Raw genomic sequence first — 24,160 nt, forward strand, 5'->3', positions numbered from 1 at the left:
GGTGCATGAGCCTGTTCAGGGTGTCCAAGTTCCGGCACGCCGAGGCCAAAGTGGCCCGCAAGGAGGTGGGTGGGCGGGCGTGGTCGTCAGCTGTGCTTACCTCCGGATCGCCTCCCCGGTGAACCGCCGCCCCCACCTGCCGGGACGGGCGGCGGTTCCCTCCTCGCCCCCTCCCCACGGTGGGCTCCATGGGGAGGAAGGGAGCGGCTCTGCCCTCGGCCTCTCGGCGATCCCACTGAAGAGGAACGCCGGCGCTTCCGGAGGCCCGCCCGGCTGCCGGCTGAGCCGTGCTCGCGTGGGCGCCTCCTGAGACACGGTCAGGCCTCGCCCAGGGGAGCCGCGGCCGCCCTCCCGGCTACTTCTTGGCCGCGGGGCAGCTCCAACGAGCCGAAGGGAAGTCGCCGGGACTGCATCCGGGGAAGCCTCGCCCTGCAAATTAGCCGGTCGGGGGGCCAGCAAGGCGGCTTCCCCAAGAGCCCCTCGCTGCGATGAGGCTGGCTGGGCTGGGACCGTATGCCCACTGCCAACTGGGCTGGGGCCGCTCGGCAGGTGCCTTGTCACTTTTGCTGCAGCCGGAAAGCGGAGCTGCCGGGGTTCGCAGGCCATGCAGCAGCGGGGGATGCGCCGAGCATCGCATGTGGCGAAGCCGGAGCCCTGGCTAGGGAGGGCGGGTTAGCCCTCCTCTCGGCGCCGAAAAAAGCTTCGAAGAGCCTCTTCAAGCGGAGCCGCCTTGGCCGCTGAAGCTTCCGGCTGCAGAGGAAGCGCCCGAAGGGCTGTTTCTGCGAGGCTCCCGTTCTCTGCGTTGACGCCTGTTTTGTTCTCGGGGCTTCCGTTTCCCCGCAGCGGGGCCGCCTGGGACAGCGAACACCCGGCTTCCGCGGCCCGGTGCCAGGTACTCCACGGCCCGGCACCGGTCCGCGGACCGGGGGTTGGGGACTACTGATCTAGCCAACTGGGAGTTGTAGTCCAGTAATATTTTGGGGTATTTGAGAAGGCCCACATATACTAATTATGCACACCCTGGCATATTTGAATTTATAGAAGAGCAGACCTCAATCTTCTGAAATTCAAGAACATTGAACAAACCATTTTGAAATACATTTTTCATTGAGAATAGGGGAAAAAATGGATGTATCCAAAATAACATTTTCACATTATCTAGATAGAGATGTGGCTGTCTTGGTATAAATCTATTGATCTTACTAGAACCATAAATTTAGGTACCTAAATGGTATAGTTGGTAATGATTGAGAAAAACATTGAAAATTGTAAAGTAATAAGTAAATCTTAACATGCAGTGGAATCCATGGAATTTAATGTCCTTTGTTATAAACAGTCAACAATACTGATAACTAATAATAGAACAAAAAGTGACCAGTACAAATTGCCAGTTGTCTTACCATATGTGGTATTCAGTATTAAATAGAATTCAACATTAGAAAAAGAGGTCATTTTATACATTTTGAACCTAGAATGATCAGTTTTAATATTTTGCTAATGCATTGATTTTGGCTAGAGTCATGTGTGAGAGATAAATGGCCGTGTGAAACAAACATTATAGTTCGGATTTTCAAATTAACATACTTTCCTGTAACTGTCTATGAACTGGGAAATTATTGAGCCTATTTATTTCCTTATGCATTGTTTTAATCTTTTCTTCTAGGTCAACGTTCGAGTTACCACAATGGATGCAGAACTGGAGTTTGCCATCCAGCCTAACACTACAGGGAAGCAGCTGTTTGACCAGGTTAGTATAAGCATGCATGGAATTTAGAAAAAGAAAAAGAAATTGCAGGTGAGAATAAACTACCACTTATTCTGCTATCAGCTGCAGGTTCAATAAATGTGGTAGTTGACATTTCCCTTGCCATTCTATTTAACGTTAAGCTAGGTTTTTGACTTTTCATTATTGTATTTTCATAATGAGATTATTATCAGCTAACAAAAGTTGTCCCATGTCTTTTAATATATTTCTTATAGATAAAAAGACAATGAGCATTCGTATCTTATCCTCCTTCCTATTCTGAAGCATTTCATTTTCCCAGGCTCATATCTTATAGCAATTTCTTATTCATTGTAAAGGTTCCTCTGAACACATAACACAGGTGTGTTATGACACATCTATTAGCCTGAATATAACTAATATTCTGTCACCATTTGCAGATCAGAACAAATTGAAATCTCTTAATAAGTTTTGTTCTCCTTATTACCTATCTTACATTAGCTATCTGATCATGTATCTGTCTGCCTTTTTGGAAACTTGTCTGTTTATTCCACATAAAACTTCATTATTCTTCACAGGATCTTAAGCAAAATGTTGTTTTATTTAAAAAAGATAGTACCATGGAGGTAGTTGTTGTTTGCTTTTGTTTCATCTCTTCTTCATTAGTATCTTTACCTTAGCTGTATATTTTCCTGTGATTTTTCCAAACCTCAAGTTATACTTTATTTTTTCTTTTATTCACTATATTGATATTTTTGATTGAAATAGAGGGATCTAGGAACCATATGCAGTCCACTGGTTGCCTATATTATCCTGCTATAAAATAATCTATTAGATTTTCTTTTCCCACCATTGGGGTGGGATGGCATTATTGGATGTTGAGTAAATCTGTTTGAAAATACTGAATTAAAATTCTGAGAAACAAATCCTAATGCACTTTCTTAGAATTCTAATTAGAATGACATAACAATGACATTAAATACTCAAGACTGATTATTGATGATGTTAGCCTTAATTAACTTTCTTTTTTTCCTGCTTTTCCTGACTAACACCTGCTACAGATTTTTTTACAACAGGTTTTCCTTGCTAGTGTAATAACTATAAAACTTGCCTTATTTCCCCTATTTGAAATTCAGCAGGATTTTTGGGGGGTGGGGGTGTTTAATTACTATTTTTATTATCCTGAGCTACCTGCTTTTTCTAAATATTTTAATTCTGGTGCATATATTTTCCAGACCAAGTAAATAACAATCAGAGAAGACAAAGAACTTGAGCATACCTATCCCTGAAATGTGTATTTTAAAGAAGCAGTTCTCAATATTTTTTTCTTTTTTTCATTAATTTTTACAATCTTATTTGGAAATTCAAGCTTCTATATGTCTTATATCTTAATGCCATGAGGAAATATGCCCAGAAACATTTTCATTTTTACCTTGCTTATATCATTTTTTATTTTCTACATGAAATGAAACTAAACGCTGTACTTTATCATGTCCCACAGAGGGATCATTAGCATAGTTATTTTATTATTATTACTGCTAATTAAAAGTTGGAAGATACTTTATCTTAAATTAAATGCAGTAACCAGAGGGAAACTACAGCTACTGGATTATTTTTTGGCTGGAGGCAAGTTTGTTTGTTTATTGATTGATTAAATTTATATTGCTGCCTATTTGTCCATGGTGACTCAAGGCAGCTTACAGAATAGTTAATCAAGATATCTATCAATAGCTTACAATTTGTTCAAATTGGTGAACAGGTCAGAAAAAATAAATAAGTTAAAGCAATTGTCACGAACTGTAAACAATCAGAACATTTGTCAATGCAATTGACAAACAATTGTCAACTATTGTCAAAATATTCATTTGATACAGAAATAAATTGATAATGTTAAAGTAAAACTTCAACAGCAAGATAGATGACATATAAATGTAATAATAAATAAAAAAAAGAAATGTATTATTTTGAACTTGATTTTCTGCTTCGGCCATTGATTTCTCAAGGTAGTAAGATCCCTCGAATGCTTTCATATCAGTATACAAAATCTCTCTTGCTCATATCCCTACTACCATTGTTCTTCAGATTCTACAAATATGAATCACTATTCTATTGCACAAAAAATTCCTTTCTAATTTGGCTGCTTACAGGAAAATGCCATTCCTCTGGCTTCTAGCTTCTCCACTCTTCTTTCCTTTTCTCTGAATCATGTTTATGATCCACTTATGGGTCATAAGTCACTTTTTTTAGTGTCATTCTAACTTTGAATGGTTGTAAATCAAAGACTACCCTTATAAATTGTTAATAGCAATTTCACCATGTTCCTCTAGTTTCTTATAGAATTGGATTGCTAGTTAGTTTGAAACTATGGAATATCAGAAACTGTACATTTTTTAGGCCACACAGCTGCACAGGGTCAGGAAGATTCATGTTTGAGTTTAAGAGGTGATGAATGGGCAGCAACATGTAGTTGCCCTCCGTTGCTGCTCACTTAATACTTCCTTAATTCAAACATGTATTTTCCTGAACCTGTGTTGCTACATTCAAGTCCATTGCATTGTTTATACAGAAAAAAAATCACTACAAAAGGGAAGCAACCATAATGTAGAGATATAACCTTTGACATAAAAATAATCTTCCAACATACATATTTAATTACATTGCATTAGTCTTCATTGATTTATAAAAGATGGAGTATTCAAACAACATTGTCATGCTTTATTAAGGTGTTGTTATTATTCAAAAATACAGTATGGATGCAATCTAAATTTTCCTTGGCCAAGACTCTGAGCCTAATGGGGTTACTGTTATAACAGTACTATTATAAATGAATTTATTTCAAGCAGAAATTGCATTTTAGTTTAACATTTTAAATAGTATTCTAAATAACTGTTTTATATTTTAATCTATCAGCATGAACAGTATGTCTTTCCTTCAGTCTTTGAAACCAGTTCTTTTTTTCTCAGCTTAGATTAGAAAGTTAAGTGTGGATGCAACACTTTTTGTCATTTGCTTGACATGGCAAAACTTTAATGGTTTAATATTACCTGTATGAATTGTCTCAGGAAGTGTTACAGCTTTAAACCCACTGCTTCAACCTTTCCTAATTCCTTTCAGGTGGTGAAGACTATAGGTTTGCGTGAAGTATGGTACTTTGGTCTTCAATATACGGATAATAAAGGTTTCCCAACCTGGCTGAAGCTTGAGAAAAAGGTAATGAAATAAACTAATTTTGATTGTTAAAAGGTCCAAAGATAGGTTTGCACAATTTAATTGATAATCAGTTCCATCTAAAATCTTTAAATCAAATCACAATCTCAGAAAATTATTTTTCCATTGACCTATTTGTAAACATTCATAGGAGGCATAAATAGTATTAATATCTATTAGGAAAAAAGTGAAAATATAATTTGTACTTGCACTACTTAATACTTGAACAGATTAAAACAGTATGATGGTATTGAAAAAAACATACAAAGTTTATGTTAGTCTTTCACAAGTCTTTCTAGATTGTGCTCAATTCGTGCAAAGTAGAAGTTTCCATCTCCCTCCCCCTGATTTTATAAAACTATATATTTATAGCTTTTGCAGTCAGTTCAGTTGAACTGACAATTGAAACAACTGTGTCAATTATGAATGTTAATTTAGTAAATGCTGTTTAAAATGGCTAATCCTATATGCTTAACACAGTTTATTTTGTGCATAATAGGAATGCTGATGCAGAAAAAGCAATTTAAAGGGACTATATAAATCTGTAAACTCAAGTTGTGTTGTGATACTGAGATAAAGAAGTTGCAAGCAGTCAAGAACACATAATCTAAGCGAGATAATGTTTAAAATATTTAACATCATTTTATTTTTCATTATTGCAATTTAGATGTGTTATAATGATGGATAACTTTTCCCTAGTTTGCCCTTATTAAGCAAATAAACAAAGAACAAGCATACTCTGGTTGACACATAGAGGGAACAAATATTAGGAACTATCTCCAGCTTTCCTTACCACAAAGCCAGATGTGTAAACAGCAGCCTTTTTGTTTTTCAAAAAGACATTTCAGTTCTGTTAAGTACTAAAGCAATTTCCTTTTCTTTAGTGCAAAAAGTTTGTGTGTGTGTGTGTGTATGAGAGAGAGAGAGAGAGAGAGAGAGAGAGGATGAATGAATGAATGTATGTATGTTCATGCTCACTGAAAGTTAAACATCTCCTGACAGTGCAAACATCCTGAAAGATAGTTGCTCCTATTTCTAGACTTATCAAATCCTGATGTTTGCTACAGGGAAAAAACAACCTCAGAAATGTAAAGGTTTCCTTGTTCAAACAACCCTTCCCCCCACACATACATGTAGCTATGTTATAATATGACCCTTATTATCAATAATGGAGAATATTTGTAACTCGGGGTTGAACGGAGGGGTCCTTAGTGCTCTCTGAGCCTACCCTGTTTCCCTGAAAATAAAACCTTTCCAGATAATAAGCCCAATCGGGCCTTTGAGCACATGCGTGAAAATAAGCCCTCCCCGAAAATATTGCAACACAGCAGTAGCCATAAGGTGATCACACTCGCTGCCTCCTGCACCTCAAAAATAATAAGACCTCCCTGAAAATAAGACCAAGCGCTTATTTCGGGGGTCAAAAGAAAATAAGACCCTGTCTTGTTTTTGAGGAAACACGGTAGTTGTTCCCTTGCAGATGTTTCATTATCCAAACTAGGTAACATCATCAGGAGCACTGATAATGTTATCTGGTTTGGGTAATGAAATGTCTGCAAAAAAACAACCGAGCTCAGAGAGCACCAAGGATCCCGCATGACCTTCCTAATAGTTACTGAGCAACATTATTGATCAAGTCATAAGAATCAGAAAGGCAATTGAAATGGTGGTTTTGGGGGCAGAAGAGCTTTTTATACTTAAGTAGAGGCTGTTGTTTTTACAGATTTAAAATAAGTTGATTCCTTGGAGCTGGGGACAATCATACGATTAAAAATATGTAATAACTTGATAATAAAAATTGTATTATTGATTGGAGTCAATCGGCAACAAAATTGAATAAATAAATATCTTTGTGTTCAACAAGTTAGTATTTCATAATTTACTGATACTTGTTGTTGCTCCACTTGACTTATCTCTATTTAGGTCTCTGCTCAAGAAATCAGGAAAGAGAATCCTCTCCAGTTCAAATTCCGGGCCAAGTTTTTCCCTGAGGATGTGTCTGTAGAGTTGATCCAGGATATCACGCAGAAACTGTTCTTCTTGCAAGTGAAAGAAGGAATTCTTAGCGACGAGATCTACTGCCCACCGGAAACTGCTGTCCTTCTTGGATCTTATGCTGTGCAATCCAAATTTGGAGATTATAATAAAGAACTGCACAAGGCTGGGTATCTCAGTTCTGAACGTCTGGTCCCCCAGCGGTAAGCACTTCTGTTGAAACCCTGAGGCCCAGCTCTCCCCAATTCTTATTCTTCAAGATAAGAATGTGGGATGTGTAAAAGACACTTAGAACAGCTTTTGCAGCTGTTATGACTGATAGCCAATGTATTAAGAAGAGAGTGACACGATAAAATGAAAAGTCTGAGGTTCGTTTTTCAAAATGTTGATAAAATACTAGTAATAGAAAAGAACTACAGTGTGTTATAATTTTCATGAAACTTAGCACAATTTAAGATTTTTAAAAATGTTTTAGAATATTAGGGATGCTCATTGCTTATGGGGTTCTAGCACTGCACATAATAGTTAGCAACTAAACATGATACCGTGTTTCCCCGAAAATAAGACAGGGTCTTATTTTCTTTTGCCCCACGAAATATGACCTTGGGCATGTTATAGGGGGAGGCTTATTGTTTTGAGGTTGCCAGGCAGCTGCTCCCTTGCAAACTGGCTCCCGAAGAGCCAGGCACAGCCTCAGGGGTGAAGCTGCCATGAGGTGACTACACTCACGAGCAACCACCCGGCTGCCAGACAGGGAGTCTTCCAGACAGCGAGAATTCCAGCAGCCAGCCCACAACCATAGAATGCACTCCTAGAGCGTCCGCTGCTGGAAGACTCGGCAGCCGGGTTTTGGAGTTTGGAAGCCGTAGAAGAAATTATGCTCGGAGCGTGGTGGGGGTGGAATAGGCGCTCACGCAAACCCTTCTCCAGCCAGGCAGAGCTCCATGACCTAGGGGGTATCCCGAATGTGCCAAGTCGCGGGAGCTGGGGGCGGCAGGCAGAATGCCAGGTGGCTTGGCGCCTTAGGGATACCCCTTAGATCAGTGAATGGTGCTCTGCCCGGCTGGAGAGGGGTTTTGCCGGGCAGCTGCTTGTGAACGTGGTCACCTCATGGCTGCTTTGCCCCTGAGGCTGTGCCCGGCTCTTCAGGAGCCAGTTCGCAAGGGAGCAACCTCCCGGCAACTCCCCCCTCCGGCCAGGCCCAACACCACTCCCAAACCTAGTGGTATCCCGAAGGTGCCAAGCAACGTGAGCACCTTTCCCCCTGGCTTCTGCAGCTTGGCGCCTTCGGGAAACCGCTAGGTCGATGAGTAGTGCTCTGCCTGGCTGGAGGGAGGTGTTGTCCAGGGGGCTTATTTGCGGGGGAGGGCTTATATTTTTGCCCATGCAAAAAATGTGGCAAGGCATTAGTTTCAGGAGAGGTCGTATTTTCGGGGAAACACGGTAGTGAGGCTAATGCTTAAGGTTTTGAATCAGTCGCTCTTCTCAAACTACTTCGAAGGATAGTTGTTATAATGAAAATTAAAGGAACTACATGTACCACTTTGAGGTCTTGAAATAAAATGTGATCTAAGCCTAATGAAAATTGCAACAAACAAATGGGGAAATATTATCAAGATAGAGTGTTGGTTGAATAGGTCTATTATTTCTCAATTCATTTCTGGTTTCAGTTAATAAACTAATAAATTACTGCTATTTAACACTGCCTTAAGGCATCAGTTTGTTCCATGGAACTCTTGAGTACAAAAATCATTGGCCCAGGAACTTTTGCAGACATTTGCACATCCTTAAAGAATAACTTTATAGTAAAGCTAGAGTTTAATCATTAAAAGACTAGTATTGGAACTTGATCAAGGTTCATGTTTTTTTAAAAAAAAAAATCTCAAAAAAGTGATTTTTTTTACTTTAAACATTTTGTGCGATCTTTTCCATATACCCAAGTTCGCTAGCACATTTTTGTAAATAAAACAAATTAAACCTTAAATTTCATGGTATACCTTTCTATTTTTAGAGTAATGGATCAACATAAACTATCTAGAGAACAATGGGAAGAAAGAATTCAAGTGTGGCATGCTGAACATGGTGGAATGCTTAAGTGAGTTATATCATTGATTTTTTTAAATTGACTTTTAAAAATTGGTCTTAATTATTTTCAAAATGTCCAATGTTTAATTCTCTTATTCCAAACCCATATCTTATATGAAATCTAAGCACTAGAGAAGATTTTTAAAGCACCACTTTCTTTTGTTCTGCACTCATTATATTAAATTACTATTGATATAAATAAAAATATCTTGTATGTATATATACTATATAGGCAAATCCAAGATGATTCAATAGAGTTAATGAAATAATATTGAACAAACAATGGGAAAAAAACCATAAAAATTGATAAATGGAGGAAAGGGTTAGTAATAGGGAAGTGAGTTCGTTCTTTTAGATCTTTTCTGTTACACCTATCAGTCTGAATATTGTATTTTCCCAGCACCTCAAAGCTCTGCATCAGTCTTGAAAACAAGTCTTAACATTTCCCATTTCGTATTAACCAGAGAAAATGCCATGCTGGAATATTTGAAGATTGCTCAGGATCTTGAAATGTATGGAATCAACTATTTTGAAATAAAAAATAAGAAAGGAACAGAACTTTGGTTGGGAGTAGATGCACTTGGGCTCAACATTTATGAAAAGGAAGACAAGTAAGTGGAGATATTTGTAATCCTTTGTAAGAGTAAAAAGCTGCTGTTGTGCCAAAGAATTACCTCATCTCTGATGTGTAATTTTATCGCAATCATATCTGCTAAGGTCACCTTGCCTTTCAGATTGTATGCCAAATAATATTGTGCTGGAGTGCATGTGACTTCAATGTCACTTGCCTTGCTTTATCGCATTAACGGTGCTGTTTTCTTCTTAAATTCATGTACAGACATGTGGTTTCGGAAGGACAGACAGGGGCTTTGGAAATAATCATCACATGGCTTGTCTTTATTATTATGTATCATACCTTAATGATAATTCTAAAAAAAAATCAGAAGCCAAGTCCATTTTCAGTTTTGGACAGAATCAGGAACAATCATCTACATGATCTAAGGTTTGGATATGAGCCAAAGGATAATGTAGACAATCCATGATCCATTGGCACATTCTGCTTTCCGTGTATACTATACATTTGTGATGTTTGCCTTCACTCATGAATTTCAGGAAAGCTCTGGTGAAACTACTTCCTCCACCACTTAGCTGACCTACAGAACTTCCTCCCATTTTGTTGGGGGGAGGAGGAACAAAGGGAGTGGCAGACCACAAGGAAAACTGCACCCCACACCCTATTTTGGCATGACACCAAGGGACCCCTCTCTCCAAGGAGAAAGAGGGCCCACCCGTTGACCATCAACACACCCTTGCCAGCAGGCATCTGAGTCACTCATTCCTCCCTTACTGGTCACCACCATTAAGAGATTTCAGATTTCAGCCTCAGTTCCTAAGCAATCTGTTAGTCCTTACTGCCAACCAATTGGGAGCAGGTTCCAATGGGCGATAAGGGAGTGAAGATAAAGTCCTCCCATTTTTCCTTGTGCCAAATAACTTAAGGATTTTTGGGAAGTGTACTCAAAAGGTATGCTGCTGAATTCGGCCACAATTCGGCCAAATTTCAATCCCTTGGGAATCATGGGTTCCAGTTGTTGGATGTATTCTGTAAATTAGCCTATTTGAGATGCGTTGTAATTGTTGCCCTATGATGCATTGTGTCATTGAATTGAAGATTACAAAGTATCAAACAGACACATATATTATAGTCTTATAGTCTTAATAACCTGTTCTGTATTGTATGTGTTACATAGTCAGGGAAGAGTGCATCTTTTGCCTGTAGAGAGCCTCAGATTCAATTCCTGTCATCTTTAGTTAAGGCTAGGGAATCTCTGTTTCGAGAGCTGTGGTTGATTAGAGTAACCAAGTCTGAGCAGAATGCATTCACAGTATCGTCACCATTTAAGAAGCCTTGCTGAATCATCCAGGATTCTCACTCAGCTTTTTCCCCACTGGAGAACTTTCATTATGCTTATTCCAAGCTAGGAGCCATTAGTGAGAAATGATTCTTAGCCAACAGGTTGGCTTTATCTGGAAATAGTGCAGGTAAAATCAAGTCAAATCCTTGGAATACCAAACTGACAATCTTTGTTATTTTAAGCCAGTAGCTCTAGGGTTCCTTATTAAGGAAGAGATTCGAGGAAATAGCATTAGTGATAATCTGGAAATCAGACAGAAGTAACCGAATGATAACAATTAAATATAAAAAGGAATGGTTCCTTTTCACATAATACTTGTTCAATACAACAAGGATATACAAGTTTTAAATTAACTAGAGCTTACTTTTGAAGCGTAGTAGATTATTTATAAATAGTAACTTGAATTTGTTTCAAAGGCACATTTTAAACCAGACAAACATTCAAACAGGAGAAACTGTCTGCAAACATTGAAAAAAAAGGCTACATGCTAGGTCTTTCTTGAGGTTTTTAATCAAAATTATACCAGGATCATCGAAGAAGGGTTTTTTTTCCTAGCAAACCAATCACACCTAGAAAATAAGGAGTGTCACTCTAAGGATTGCATGAGTGAAACTACTTCTGGATTCTTGAATGACAGGTCTCTTTGTGTAGCCACAGTCATTCAAACTGGTTTTACAAGCTATATAAAGCCTGCAGGAGGAAACATTTGCTTCTGAAGGAAAATCTGAGGAGGGGGATGTGCCCAGAAAATTAAACATTGGCACCTCTAGTGATTCATAATTGAATCTTCATAATATGTAAGTTAAGTTGTTGCTTCCCCCCCCCCCTTATTTATTTTTACTACATACTTGAATGCATAGAAATTGCTGGAGGTTGGAATATGGTAAGGCACACCTATGGCTAATACTGAATTTAGCATATAAATAACAGCACTTCCATTTTTCATTATGAAAACTGCCTTTGCATTCCGACACTTAATTACCACATCAATAGCTTTAAAACAGTAGTCTGTATATGTTGAAAAGCATTAACACACAATGCTCGTTATTCTGTGTGAGTTATATACTTGTGTGTTTCTTTGTATGAGGAGGATGATCTTTGCTCAGATTTTAAGTTCCAGTGTAAGCCTTGCTCTAACTATAACATGGATCTCTACAAGATTAAATTAATACCTATATATTATAAAGGAGATTTAAATGGATGAAACCTTTATGTGGAAGAGCCTTATGTCTCTGTGAAGATTAAAGATTTAAAAAACGTGATGTAAAGAAGAATACAGGTGTTAGAACAATAAGGGTACAAAGAGAGAGAGGGAGAAAGAGAGACTGAATTATTTTCCCCCCCAATCCCTGGAATTTGATGCTATACAGAATGGGATGGGCAGTCATGTAGCTCATGTACTCAAAAATGATATTTATTAGCATGTCAGAGTTGCAGTGGTTAGAACGCAGTACTTCAGGTTACTTCTGCTCATTACTGGCTGCCTGCAATTTGGCAATTCGAATCTCACCATGCTCAAGGTTGATTCAGGCTTCCATCCTTCCGAGGTGGGTAAAATGAGGACCCAGATTGTTGGGGAAAATATGTTGACTCTGTAAACCACTTAGAGAGGATTGTAAAGCACTGTGAAGTCTAAGTGCTATTGGTATTGCTATGTCAAAGTACATCAACTAAGCCAGGTACAAAATTGTGTTTTGCGAACCACATAGTGTTGACTCAAATGCCATTCATTTAATGACAGTTCAAAGTTACAATGGCCTTGGAAAATATATGTCTATCCTCAAAGTTCTTACTGTTGCAACAACTCTCAGAGTCACGTGATCACAATTCAAGCACTTGGCAATCTGCTCTCATTTACAATGATTCAGTGTCTTGCAGTCACATGATCACAATTTCAACCTTTTCAGCCAGCTTCTGACAAGCAAAGTCAATTGGAGAAGCCAGATTTCCTTAATAACTTCATGCTTCACTTAACAACTATGGTATTTGCTTAACAACCGTAGTAAAAATATTGTACAATTAAGACTCATCACTTGATGACTTGTTTAGTGACCAAAATTCCAGTAATTGTGGTTGTAAACCGAGGACTACCTATAATTAAGCCAGATTTCTTGGTCTGTATTGTAGATTGTTTCCTTATCTGTATCTGCTTTTTTTGTTTCCAGGTTAACCCCTAAAATTGGCTTCCCTTGGAGTGAAATTCGAAACATATCTTTCAATGACAAGAAGTTTGTTATAAAACCAATTGACAAGAAATCACCAGTGGGTATAACTGATAATTAGAGTTGTTCCTAATGAAAGAGAAATATTTATTTACTATTTTTAAAAGCCCTACCTCTTAATTTGCATAAAACGTAGAATGAAATTGCATGCCCATTCAGTAGTTAAATTATAATGGAAGCACTTGTTTCTATCAAATAAATTTGGTTAATGGTTGAAATTGTTTCAACAGAATATGGAATGCTCCCTTCTCTTCATCATACCCACATCAATATGTTAGAATGTTTGTTAAATCATTTTACTGTACTTATTGAATATTAATATTATAGACATCACTTTATTTCTCTTATATTCCGCAAAATTGGGAGTCTTAAAATTGCAGTCTTAAAATGATAACTTGTAAAAAAAAACCATAGGAATATCTCCTTATTCAGTAACATCTTCTATTGTTGCATTATAGAATTTAATTTTCCAGGTAATTTTGAAATAATCTTTCTATAAATCCTTTGTAAGAGGTTGGCATATTGAAAAATATGTCTCATTTTCCTTTCCTTTATAATATAAATAGGTCTCATCAGAAATTGCTTCAATTTCAGAAACAACTTCCTCTCTTTAAAATATTTGATTAGTAGAAATAATTCATTGCAGCTGATGAAAAAAATTAGTTATGTAGCCATTAAACATATCGACATTTTGTATTACAAATATTCACTGGAGCCCTGAATAACTTTATTGTGTTATTTCTCTTAAATGTTAGCCTCACTTTCTTCTTTTGGTATTTCATAATTTCCCTTCGGTCTCTGTTCCATCCTGCAAATGTATTTGCTTTCATACTTGGCTATTAAGTTCTTAGGGACAGAAGTTTTGAATTTGAATGATTTCCATACCATTACTAACCCATGCACAAAGCACAATGAATATCACAAAATAGGCTTTTAGAGAAGGATTGTTATAGTAGTTATTAAATTGGTCGGGCTCAGAAATTATTAATGTATTTTTAGTGCTGAAATTAGCAATCATCGGTCAGTCGTGGGAAAAGATCTAATCCCTATATCAGCAATGGCGAACCTTTTTTGGCTCGCGTGCCATAAGGGAGAGGAGCGCATGGGGGTCATGTGCGGGGGCGCACCCATAATGCAATGTGCGACAAACACCCCAGTGCACATGCACACATGAGAGGCGCGACCTCTCATTTTTCCATGCTTTTTTCGCCCTTCCCAGGCTCCAGGAACTTTATAGAGCAGAGGTGGCGCAGTGGTTAAATGCAGCACTACAGGCTACTTCAGCTGACTGCAGTTCTGCAGTTCTGCTGTTCAAATCTCACTGGCCCAGGGTTGACTCAGCCTTCCAACCTTCCAAGATGGGTAAAATGAGGACCCGGATTGTTGTTGGGGGCAATATGCTGACTCTGTAAACTGCTTAGAGAGGGCTGAAAGCCCTATGAAGTGGTATATAAGTCTAATTGCTATTGCTATTGCTATAGGAGCCTGGGAATGGTGAAAACAGCCCCCACCCCCCTGGAGGTACTCCAGAGGCTTCAGGGACCTTCAGGAGGCTTCCCTGAAGCCTCCAAAGGGCAAAAAATGATCCTACGAGCAAACCGGAAGTGACTTCCAGTTTGCTCGTAGGGTAGTTTTTAGTTCTTCTGAGGCTTCAGGGAAGCTCCCTGAAGGTCCCTTAAGCCTCCAGAGGGCTTAAACCGACCCTATGAGCAAACCAGAAGTCCGTTCCCGAACTTCCTCTTTGCTCATAGGGCCAGTGTTTTGCACTCCTTACCCTTTAGGGAAGCTCCTGAAGCCTCCACGAGGGCGGTGGAGGCTCTTTTCACCCTCCTCAGGCTCCTATAAAGCCTCTGGAGCCTGGGGAGGGAGAAAAATGGCTTTAAAAAAGGCTGAACTCAGATGGCCAGCACGCGCATGCCCGTTGGCCAACTGACAGAGCAACGCCTCGCATGCCCTGACAAATGGCTCCACGTGCCACCTGTGGCATGCGTGCCATAGGTTTGCCATCCCTGTCCTATATGATTAAGCAAGTTAATTTGTTACTGCTTGGATTTTCCATTACAAAGAATTAAGCAGCAAGTAAAAAGTTTAACACAAAAAGTATAAAGTATAAAGTAGGGCACTGCAAGTCTGAGTGTGCTTTTTAACCTTTTCATTTCTTCCTGCCAGGACTTTATATTTTATGCTCCTCGCCTAAGAATCAACAAGAGAATCCTGCAGCTGTGCATGGGAAATCATGAGCTGTATATGCGCCGTAGGAAACCTGATACCATTGAGGTCCAGCAAATGAAAGCCCAGGCCCGGGAAGAGAAACACCAGAAAGAGCTAGAAAGGTGAGAGCAGAAGCATAGGCATTACAATATGGTTTAACTCAATTGGGGCCCCTACATTAAACATGATCATTTTTCAGCAGATATTTATTTATTTATTTATTTATTTTATCAACAAGTACAAGGAAACAAATATCAGTATAGACATAGACATGGACACATGAAAAATGGCACAAATAAATGAATATAAGTGAGCAAAGCATAGCCATAAAATGACTACTAATGAGTACATATAAATGGGGACAGTAGGACAGGTATGGAGGGACGCTGGTGCGCTAATGCATGCCCCCTAATGTGTTGATATGTTGATAGTCTTACCATACCATAGCATCCATGGCAATTAAAGGGTTACCAGAAATTAAATCCAGAATAAGTATAGATTGGTAAGAGGTTGAGTTGCCTTAGACCAGTGTTTCTCAACCTTGGTGACTTTAAGTCCTGTGGACTTCAACTCCCAGAATTCCCTAGCCAGCTATGCTGGCTGGGGGATTCTGGGAGTTGAAGTCCATAGGACTTAAAGTCACCAAGGTTGAGAAACACTGCCTTAGACCTTCACATCCTCTTTACTTCCTATATGGGTCCTTAATAGAAAAGTTTAGATCACCAATCATGAGTGATTAGAAATGCAATCATTACATAATAAGTACTACTCTTCATTTAAACAAGTGTTCAGATACTTTCATGTTGTTTTCTCCTGGTACTATGAAAAAAAAAATCAGAAAAGTGTGGTAAAATGTTTTGTAGCCTGTTCCAGTTCTAAAACTAATTTAATTTTATATCTAAAGAGAGATGTTGGAAAATGAGAAGAAGAAAAGAGAGACAATTGAGAAGGAAAAAGAGCAGATGATGCGAGAGAAAGAAGAGCTGATGATGAGGCTGCAGGAGTATGAAGTGAAGACACAAAAAGCAGAAAAAGGTACTACTACTACCATTGTGTTGTCGAAACCCAGATACATCTTTCTATGTTCGCCACTTCTGATCTGAGAAGCAGTGTTTTTACCAAGCAATAACAACATAAATTGTCACGGTAGTACTATAGATTGAGTTTCCTAATCAATAGAAATACCCAGACCGATAAACATCTCCTTCTGAGAGGAGAATAGTCTCACCCTAATGATCTCCCAGGATCTTGCTCTGAGGAAGAATCCCTCAAAGGGAGTGGGAAGCAGGAAGAGGCTTCACATTACCTTCAGCAACAGGGAATCATGACATGTTGTTGCCATCAGGATCTGATGTTTGGCAGCATTGCTGCATAGTTTCAAAGTATCAGCTTCCTATGTTAATAGTTTGGTTGACCAAAAAATTAACCTTTGAAGTAATGTTTGTGTGGTGTCAAGTGAATGAAATCAGAAGTAACTGATTATCTTGGCAGGTATATGATTGGACAGAGTTTTATAGATAGAAATCATCACAATGTGATTATAAAACCCAAATGGATGACATCTGCCTTCAATCTATAACTTGCTCACAACATGGACACATCCATGTTGGTTTCTTGGCCACAAAGCAAAGGTGATTTTCCTCTGCTTTCTTCTAAGATGTCCCAAAGGTACTTTTTTCAAAAGCCAACTGGATTTTCTAGGATTTTTTTTCTTTGAAAATGTTTTGCTTCTCCTCTAAGAAGTTTCTTCAGTTCATTAAAAAAAAACGCACCTTTGGGGCAACCATGACCTGGATTATTGAGAACAGACATTTCTTCTAAGATGTTTTCCAGTCTTCCACCTTAGTCAACAGCCTGGGGACTTCCTGCAAGTCGGCCAGTGCTGTCATGTCTGGTGACTAAAGCTGTAACTATTTATCTTCAAAGAATATCTTACACATAAAACTAGCACCAGCATTCCAAAAGCATAAGTGTATGGAAGTCAGAAGTCTTAATTGCATGTCATACTTAGCCATAAAGTGATAAGGTGAAGGAACTGCTCTACTCTGTAAATAATACAGGTAATCATTGATTTTTGACCACAATTGAGTCCACAATTTATGTTGCTAAGAAAGAAAATTGTTAAGTGAGTTCTGCCCCATTTTACAACCTTTCTTGCTGCAGTTGTTAAGTGAATCCCTGCAGTAGTTAAGTTCGTAACACAGTCGTTACATGAATCTGGTTTCCACATTGACTGCTTGTCAGAAGGTTGCAGAATCTGATCACATGACCTCAGGACACTGCAATGGTCATAAATGTGAGTCAATTGTCAAGCATCCAAATATCAACCTGCTGCAATCGTCATAAGTGTAAAAAATGATCATAAGTCACTTTTTTCAGTGCTGTTGTAACTTCAGTCACTAAGCAAACTGCTGTAAATCAAGGACTACCTATACTACTTTTTCCCACAAGAAGCCCAGAATGGTGCAATTTCTAAAGAGTGGTTTTTGGTTTTTTTTGCCAGAGCTCTCAGACCAGATCCAAAAAGCCAGGCAGCTGGAGGACGAAAGAACAAGGGCCCAGGTGGAAGCAGAGCGCCTGGAGAATGAGCGTCTGATGGCTCTGCAAGCTAAGGAAGAGCTGGAGAGACAGGCGGTTGACCAGATAAAGAGTCAGGAGCAGCTGGTATGAATCGGAGGCATTTCAGAAGGAAACTTGGAAAATAGATATGAATCTTAGCAAAGTAGTTGGGCTAAGTTCGTCAAGCATCATCAATAGTTATAGCTTTTTAAACCTTGCCTTTGGTTCTCAAAGCCTTCATGCCAATCTACAGTGAATTTTCAAAGTAAATTTAAAGCATATAAAGATGATAATGATACCTAAAATAGATACAGTACAGAAAATGGACAACACAAACCAAATATTTCCTGAATCAATGACAAAATAAAATTTAAGGACACATCAGTTTTTACAGAACAGGGACTTCTACAATCTAGTGCTGCTATAGAGAAAGTGGTTGAGCTGCATTTGAGCTGGAAATGAATTAAAATCCCTGCAGGGATCAAAGATATCTGATAGAAAGAAATTCTCTTTTCTTATCACATGTGCCTTCCTGAAATGTTGCATTATAGCTCTCAGATTTTCTAGGCATTATGCGTAAAATCTGGCTCAGGATACTGATAGTTGCAGATCCATCATATCTGGAAGGTACCAGATTGGGAACCGTTTGCTTAAGTTACATTGGCTATAAACTAGTTTTTAATGTTCTAACTTGCAGCCAGAAATAAAATAGACATTGTTGATGCTGCAGGAATAGACAAATTGGTTTTTTATAGTTGGGGCTGACAAATTTTATTCGGGCAATATTCAATAAAATTTGTGAAAGTTCTCTTAAGGCCAGCTTAATAAAGTTGGATGTTAGTTATCCAGCCTTAGCATAAAGTTTGCCCGCCTAGGTTTTACTTTTTTGAAGCTGCTACGGTATCATTTTCTGACCCAAGAACAAACAAAATATCCCACTGCATCCAAAACCGGAGGCTCTAGGAATAGCGAGCAGTTCTGTTACTGATCCCAAGTACTTCTATCTCATTTTTATAGTTGGGGCTGACAAATTTTATTCGGGCAATATTCAATAAAATTTGTGAAAGTTCTCTTAAGGCCAGCTTAATAAAGTTGGATGTTAGTTATCCAGCCTTAGCATAAAGTTTGCCCGCCTAGGTTTTACTTTTTTGAAGCTGCTACGGTATCATTTTCTGACCCAAGAACAAACAAAATATCCCACTGCATCCAAAACCGGAGGCTCTAGGAATAGCGAGCAGTTCTGTTACTGATCCCAAGTACTTCTATCTCATGTAGTTTATTTTTCCCACCTTTCAAAAAAGGCTACAGAACTTGCAGAATACACAGCCAAGATTGCTCTTCTGGAAGAGGCAAGGAAGCGTAAAGAGTCTGAGGTTGAAGAATGGCAACACAGGGTAAGTTAATGTTTTCCACTCTTGTTTTACTTTCAGCGTTTTAGCAACTTTAGGTCTTCCCTGGATCTTGATTACAACATGGTTCATTGGAAATATAGATTGTATAGTCTATTGTCCTATAAAATTTGCTATACTATAAGAATATAAGAGGGACACGGTGGCTCAGTGGCTAGAATGCTGAGTTTGTCAATCAGAACGGTCGGCGGTTCGAATTTCTAGCTTTGCATAACGGAGTGAGGTCCTGTTACTCATCCCAGCTTCTGCCAATGTAGCAGTTCAAAAGCATGTAAAAATGCAAGTAGAAAAATAGGAACCACCTTTGGTGGGAAGGTAACAGCGTTCAGTGCATCTTCGACGTTTATGAGCATACATACCTAACCAAAAGACGGTATTGTTGACCAGTAAATTTCCATTAGGTCCTTGACTTATAATTCCTATATTTTTATATATATTTCTGGATCCTGCTTTCTTTACTGAGGCCATCCTTTCAAAATAATTATAAGGACCTATCATGTAATGTAATATTTAAATTGTTTTCTCTCAGACATAGATAATAAGACCTCATCCTATCCACAGCAATATCAGTACAATCCAAAACATAAATTTATCACTGTTAAATTAAAACAAAAACCTCTAGACATCTCAAAAATTATTTCCTTTCCAGGTTCATTAGAACTGGATTGCAATTGATAGTTTTGCAACATTAGTAACCATCATTGATGCACTCTGTATAATGGTTTGCTTAAAATAGCTTTCAAAGGTTTGTGATCAGGCCGTACTGAAACTTCTTCTCCATAAAAGAAAGCAATTAAAAATCCTGACTCTAGTTGAATATGGAACTCCTCACTGAAGCAATACTGCAGCTAAACCAGATACGCTGCCATTTCCTGATACAGTTTTGTCACATTATAATATTTATATGCAGATTCAATCATTAATAACACTTAAAATTTATTAATTGTTTCTTGTACAGCTATCCACTAAAATCCCATGTTCTGTAACAACAATTAATTGAATTGAATTGTCACAATTGTCATTCCTGTGAAAAAAAATGGCCATACTGAAAAAACACTATTCATTTATTTTCTTCTTGGTATTTTAACAATGGCTTCACTCTTTATTTTTGTCAGGTTTGCCATTAGAGGTTAGCAGATGTCCTAACTACTTTACCTCAGTCCAAATTAACACAAGATTTAAATCAGTAACTGCTTCTAACTCTGGACAATTTTATATAGGCTATAAACTTAGTATTCAGCCCCCTTGTGAATTTTAAACATTACAGTTTTATAGCATTAATAACTAAACAAACAGCACATTCAACTTCTAAACCTTCCATTACAACTTCTAAACCAGTCCATTACAAAGCTCCAAAGAAGTTCTTCCTCATATAACATACAGTACATAATGTTTTAGTTTTAACTTTTTTTGTTCTTAGTTCTTCACTTTTTATCAAAGATTCAGCCACCCACATTTTCTGCATTCTTTTCCAACCATTGCCCATGTGCCTTTGAGAACCTGTATCCCAGACATGGGTGCTCCCAATTTTTGGTCTTTGGCATTGGAGCTAATGACTGGAGGTTTAACCTTTTTCATTACTTCTCAGAATAACCAGTTCCTTATCAGTACACCCAAGGTCTTTTAAGTGAGTTACAGCCTACTCCTCAACTCTGCAAACATCAACAACATGTTCCAGAGTTAAATCATCTGTCCCTAAAACTCTGACTCTTACTCTTTCAAGTCTTGTTCCACCTAGTCACGTAACTGTCCAAACTCACAAGACTACACTAAAAGTTTTAATTCTGCTACATAAGCCTCTCTGTTTCATTGTAAAAAAATGTATTCCTCCCTTATGTAATGTCCTTGCTTGATACATAGCAAGTTTCAGATTTCTGAACACCTGCAACATCTGCTCATTAAACTTCTCTGCAGAATTAAATATTAAACATGTCTGTTGTCTCCTTCCCATCAACAAGTTGAAACAAGACTGCTTGTAATTTCTTATTATTTTTATTGGCCCCACTTGCCACAATAAAACTCATATAAAGCTTTGTTTCCATCTTCTCCAAAATTCAAACAAAACTTACACCTAGAGACAGTTGATTACACCTGCACCATACGCAAAGCTTTTCAGTTGACTTCTCTGTTTACACAACAGACATATATAATAAGGAAGACAAATTCAGTACACAGGTAGACTTTATTGATAACTTGCAGGTTACATTATCGTTAGAGCCATTCATGCAGAGATGGCTCCTTTTATCCATATTCTTCTTGCAAGTAATACATTGCAACATATAACTATACATATTTGTATAGTTGCAACATATAACTTGTCTTTTCCAAATACTATATTCAAATGCATATTGCGTCTAATAGTATAAGTAATGCATAGCCATTGTGACTGGATTAGTAATACTGGGAGCTTTATTCCTCACAGGTTTGACTATTGTCTTTTAAAAACATTCAAGTTTAGGGAAGTAATTTACTCTATTTTGAGATAGAGATTCCATAGTTAAATACGTCAGGAAACAGCTTCTCATCAAACAGCTGGTCAGGGGGCTAACCCATTGAGCCATGTGACATAATTTAGGGGAACATAAACCCCATTTGCCAATATGGATGGGTAGAAAAGTGCATCTGAGCTAGAAGGACGATAGTCTGAACATAGTCATTGTGAAAAGGAAATGAAGGCCTGGTTGAAAATTATTAATTGAGATATTATTAAATTATCATCTGTATATTTGAAGATTATTTTGGGAACACATGAATTGTCATATCAGATCTCGCCTATTTTCTAAATAACATTATCACTGAAAATATATTCTTGGTTTCCCTTTTCTAGGCTAAGGAAGCCCAAGATGATCTGGTGAAAACAAAGGAAGAATTACACCTGGTAATGACTGCTCCACCTCCTCCACCTCCACCTGTATATGAACCAGTGAACTACCATGTCCATGATAATTTTCAAGATGAAGGAACCGAGTCCTCTGGCTACAGCGCAGAATTCTCAAGTGAAGGCATACTGAATGATCGTAATGAAGAAAAGCGAATTACTGAAGCCGAAAAGAATGAACGTGTCCAAAGACAGCTGAAGGTAGGACTTACTGCACAAGAGAGAAAGATGATAATTGAAATTTATCTTTTTTTAAAGGCTTAAGAAAGGTTTCACATTTTATGGGGAAAGAAGATAATGACGTAGGATATAATCCAAAAATCTTTTCTACCATGTATCTTATAGTAAAAGGTAGAAATGGGTTTGCAAATTTAAATGATTTAGATCTTCTATCTTCTTCTAACGCTAACCATTATAGTCTCTTAGACATGACTATGCTTATGACCATAGAATGATATGTACAAAACTCACCCTCAGATAGTATTTGCAGAATTTCATATTAGTTTTTTGTTTTCCTCTTGTCAATTTGACAAATTTATTATTTGTGCAAGTGTGTAATACTGTGTTTAAATGTTGTAGACGCTGACCGATGAACTAGCTCAGGCCAGAGATGAAGAGATGAAGACTCCGAATGACCTCATCCACACAGAGAACATGCGACAAGGCCGAGACAAGTACAAGACACTGAGACAGATACGACAAGGGAACACCAAGCAGAGAATTGATGAATTTGAAGCTATGTAAATGTAGTTTCAATGAAGACTCTTGAAAATGCAGATTTTGACTGTTGAGACGTTTCTTCATGAAAGGTCACTTGCAAAGTCATAGTAGTAAATAAAGAAATACTCACACACTGTCAGGTGTCAGCTGAATTTAATAAAAGCAGTCACCAGGATTTAAGTATAATAAGGAGAACGGTCACAGAGATGTAGTAAAATCTTATTAATATTGTGTCAAAAAACTAATGTCAAAGGGTGTCTCGCAATCACTTTTTTTTCTACACATTAAAAGAGTTTTGCAGCTTTAATAGAGGGCTTTTTACTACCACAAGTATATCCAGATTTTTTTAAGGTGTGGGAAAATGTTGTGCCATGTTTCTTGTTCTTAAACACCCATTGTATTTGAAGATTATAATGTTAAGTCTCAAGTAAGTCCTCCATCTCACTTCCTCTTGTTATTGCTGTAAAAATGTCACAAAAGGACTCTAAAAAACCTTCCATCTGGAATCGGACAGGTTCCCCATGATCACTTAAAGGGGGTGCACGACAGACACACTTGGATGCCTCTCTTATATCACAGATAGAGGGAAATTGTTGGTGTTCAATATTATTCAAGTATTGAACTGCAGCTTAACCAGTCAGCTGTAGTATCATATTTATAATATATATATACGTATATACATAAGGATGTTAAAAATATAAATAGCATATAATTCTAGTTTGAAAAGGATTTTTTTTGCTTTGTATATTTTGTTATTATTTCTTGACTTGTTAAACAAAAGATATTTTGGGGAAAACATCTAATCTCTTGGATGAGGCACAATCTAGAAAACATTTGTAAAGATGATTTTTTTTACTTGAAAGAAAATTGTAATGCATGCCTGTGATTCAATACAAATAATTTCACTATTCCTATTTTTTCTAGCAAATTTTCTAATTTTTTAAAAATGGTACCGTTTCAGACTCCATCCATGAAGGGGCTTTTATCAGCTTTTTAAAATATCTCTGTTGAAGAGAGTTGCTATAGATTTGCCTCAGAATCCCCTTGTTAACCTCCATTTGACCACCATCACCTCCTAGCCTCCCCCCTTCCCCTCCCCCCCAGGGGGGGTGCAAATCCCATTTTAGGTTTGGGAAATCATCAGCGCCAAGAGTGCAGTATGTTGCTAGTCCTACTTTACATACAACTTTCTATGCTGCTTTGTATTTTGAAGTTTATACCTCTGGAATCCTGAT

General features: G+C 38.0%; 1 protein-coding gene across 1 annotated transcript in view; it reads left to right on the top strand.

The window, feature by feature from the left end:
- Positions 1-23,839, top strand: part of EZR (ezrin) — a 40,083-nt gene extending 16,244 nt beyond the window's left edge. Inside the window, exons 3-14 of the mRNA XM_014057679.2 lie at positions 1,664-1,747; positions 4,838-4,933; positions 6,854-7,128; positions 8,937-9,020; positions 9,475-9,621; positions 13,092-13,188; positions 15,318-15,481; positions 16,264-16,394; positions 17,863-18,023; positions 19,220-19,312; positions 22,155-22,406; positions 22,785-23,839. Coding sequence (XP_013913154.1) covers positions 1,664-1,747; positions 4,838-4,933; positions 6,854-7,128; positions 8,937-9,020; positions 9,475-9,621; positions 13,092-13,188; positions 15,318-15,481; positions 16,264-16,394; positions 17,863-18,023; positions 19,220-19,312; positions 22,155-22,406; positions 22,785-22,949 — 1,749 coding nt within the window. The 3' untranslated portion in view covers positions 22,950-23,839. The remainder of the gene's footprint in view (positions 1-1,663; positions 1,748-4,837; positions 4,934-6,853; positions 7,129-8,936; positions 9,021-9,474; positions 9,622-13,091; positions 13,189-15,317; positions 15,482-16,263; positions 16,395-17,862; positions 18,024-19,219; positions 19,313-22,154; positions 22,407-22,784) is intronic.
- The last annotated feature ends 321 nt before the right edge of the window (positions 23,840-24,160 follow it).

The sequence above is a fragment of the Thamnophis sirtalis genome, unplaced genomic scaffold (genome assembly GCF_051295495.1).
Source record: "Thamnophis sirtalis isolate CommonGarterSnake01/CBP01778 unplaced genomic scaffold, rThaSir2_p1.2 scaffold_6, whole genome shotgun sequence".
Classification (NCBI taxonomy): Eukaryota; Metazoa; Chordata; class Lepidosauria; order Squamata; family Natricidae; genus Thamnophis; species Thamnophis sirtalis.